Source organism: Cebus imitator, unplaced genomic scaffold (genome assembly GCF_001604975.1).
Source record: "Cebus imitator isolate Cc_AM_T3 unplaced genomic scaffold, Cebus_imitator-1.0 Scaffold218, whole genome shotgun sequence".
Taxonomy (NCBI): Eukaryota; Metazoa; Chordata; class Mammalia; order Primates; family Cebidae; genus Cebus; species Cebus imitator.
Window position 1 is genome coordinate 2,705,431 of NW_016107533.1, and position 1,506 is coordinate 2,706,936.

Consider the following 1,506-nt stretch of genomic DNA (forward strand, 5'->3'; position numbering starts at 1 on the left):
AAAAAAAAAAAAAAAAAAGAAAGAATGTTTAGAGAGACCAACAGATGTCCAAAAGAACCAAACAGAACATACGTCTTGTTTGGAATGAACACCATCCTTTAACTCAGGTTATCTGCTCTTCTGAGTTCTCAAAAGAAACTACAAATCAAGATTTTTTTTCTTTAAAGTAAAATCATAAACGGCTAAAATTTTTAAAAAATCACTTCACGGATTTAAACAAAAATTCTTCTTCAAACCACAAATGATATATAGGCTACTTGGCTTATGATGACTGCTTTGCACCAAACGAGAGGATAATATATTTGCATTAGAAAAGAGTATAAAAAGATAATTTTATACATACTTGAACGCAAGCCCTTCAAAGACTGGCGTTAAGGGAAGCTTAAAAGTCTGACAAAGTGATATGGCAGTGTCGAAGAGGCCCGCCTGAACCAAGAGAGTGACCATCTCCTCTGCTGATGCACTTCCTGTGAAAATGGAAAAAGGTTATTTAGTGTAGCCAAGGTATACACAAATAAAACCAAAGATTTTGCATGGTTGATGAGTATCTCTGAGTAACAACCCACGCTTTATGTTGATCTAGTATGCTACATACACTGCCTGGACCTAAAATGTGCCATTGGCACTGACAGGTTAGAGGCTTTAACTCTGAATTCCTACCGGCAACTGCAACCGCTGATGGATCATGCTGAGCTAAAGTGAGGCGGATGCGAGCCAAGGAACACTCTTTCTCCAGATCTTCCAGTTCCAGAATTTCAATCTGTCGATTTGCTATATACATCAAAGAAAAATATTTTCAATTCCCAAGGAGCAAAGAAGTATCCATTAGATTAACTCAACCTGTAAATTTCCACTGAACATTAAGTAACATTCAATCTAATTTCTAAATGCATGAAGGAAGGAGAAAACAGGGAACTCACTAAATGCTAACTTAAACAAATTAAGCAATAGCCCAAGTCAAATCAAAGTATTTTAAGGTACTACATGTAATTTCAAACATTTTTTTTCCCTTGGAAACGGAGCCTTGCTCTGTCACCCAGGCTGGAGTGCAGTGGCATGATCTCAGTTCACTGGAACCTCCGCCTCCTGGGTTCATGGGATTCTCCTGCCTCAGCTTCCCGAGTAGCTGGGATTACAGGCGGCACTATCATGCCCAGCTAATGTTTGTATTTTTAGTAGACATGCGGTTTCACCATGTTGGCCAGCCTGGTCTTGAACTCCTGACCTCAGGTGATCCACCCATCTTGGCCTCCCAAAGGGCTGGAATTACAGGCATGAGCCACTGTGCCTGGCCTAAAAAATTTTTTTTGTCGGCCGGGCGCGGTGGCTCAAGCCTGTAATCCCAGCCCTTTGGGAGGCCGAGGCAGGTGGATCACGAGGTCAAAAGATCGAGACCATCCTGGTCAACACGGTGAAACCCCGTCTCTACTAAAAATACAAAAAATTAGCTGGGCATGGTGGCGTGTGCCTGTAATCCCAGCTACTCAGGAGGCTGAGGCAGGAGAA

The 1,506-nt window shown here is 41.8% G+C and overlaps 1 protein-coding gene across 1 annotated transcript in view; it reads right to left on the reverse strand.

Moving 5' to 3' along the window:
• The window catches only part of NUP160 (nucleoporin 160), a 67,296-nt gene that overhangs the window by 10,520 nt on the left and 55,270 nt on the right, over window positions 1-1,506 (reverse strand). Inside the window, exons 31-33 of the mRNA XM_037746030.1 lie at window positions 921-930; window positions 661-771; window positions 344-467 (exon numbers count right to left, since the gene is read on the reverse strand). Of these exons, the coding sequence (XP_037601958.1) occupies window positions 344-467; window positions 661-771; window positions 921-930 (245 nt within the window). The remainder of the gene's footprint in view (window positions 1-343; window positions 468-660; window positions 772-920; window positions 931-1,506) is intronic.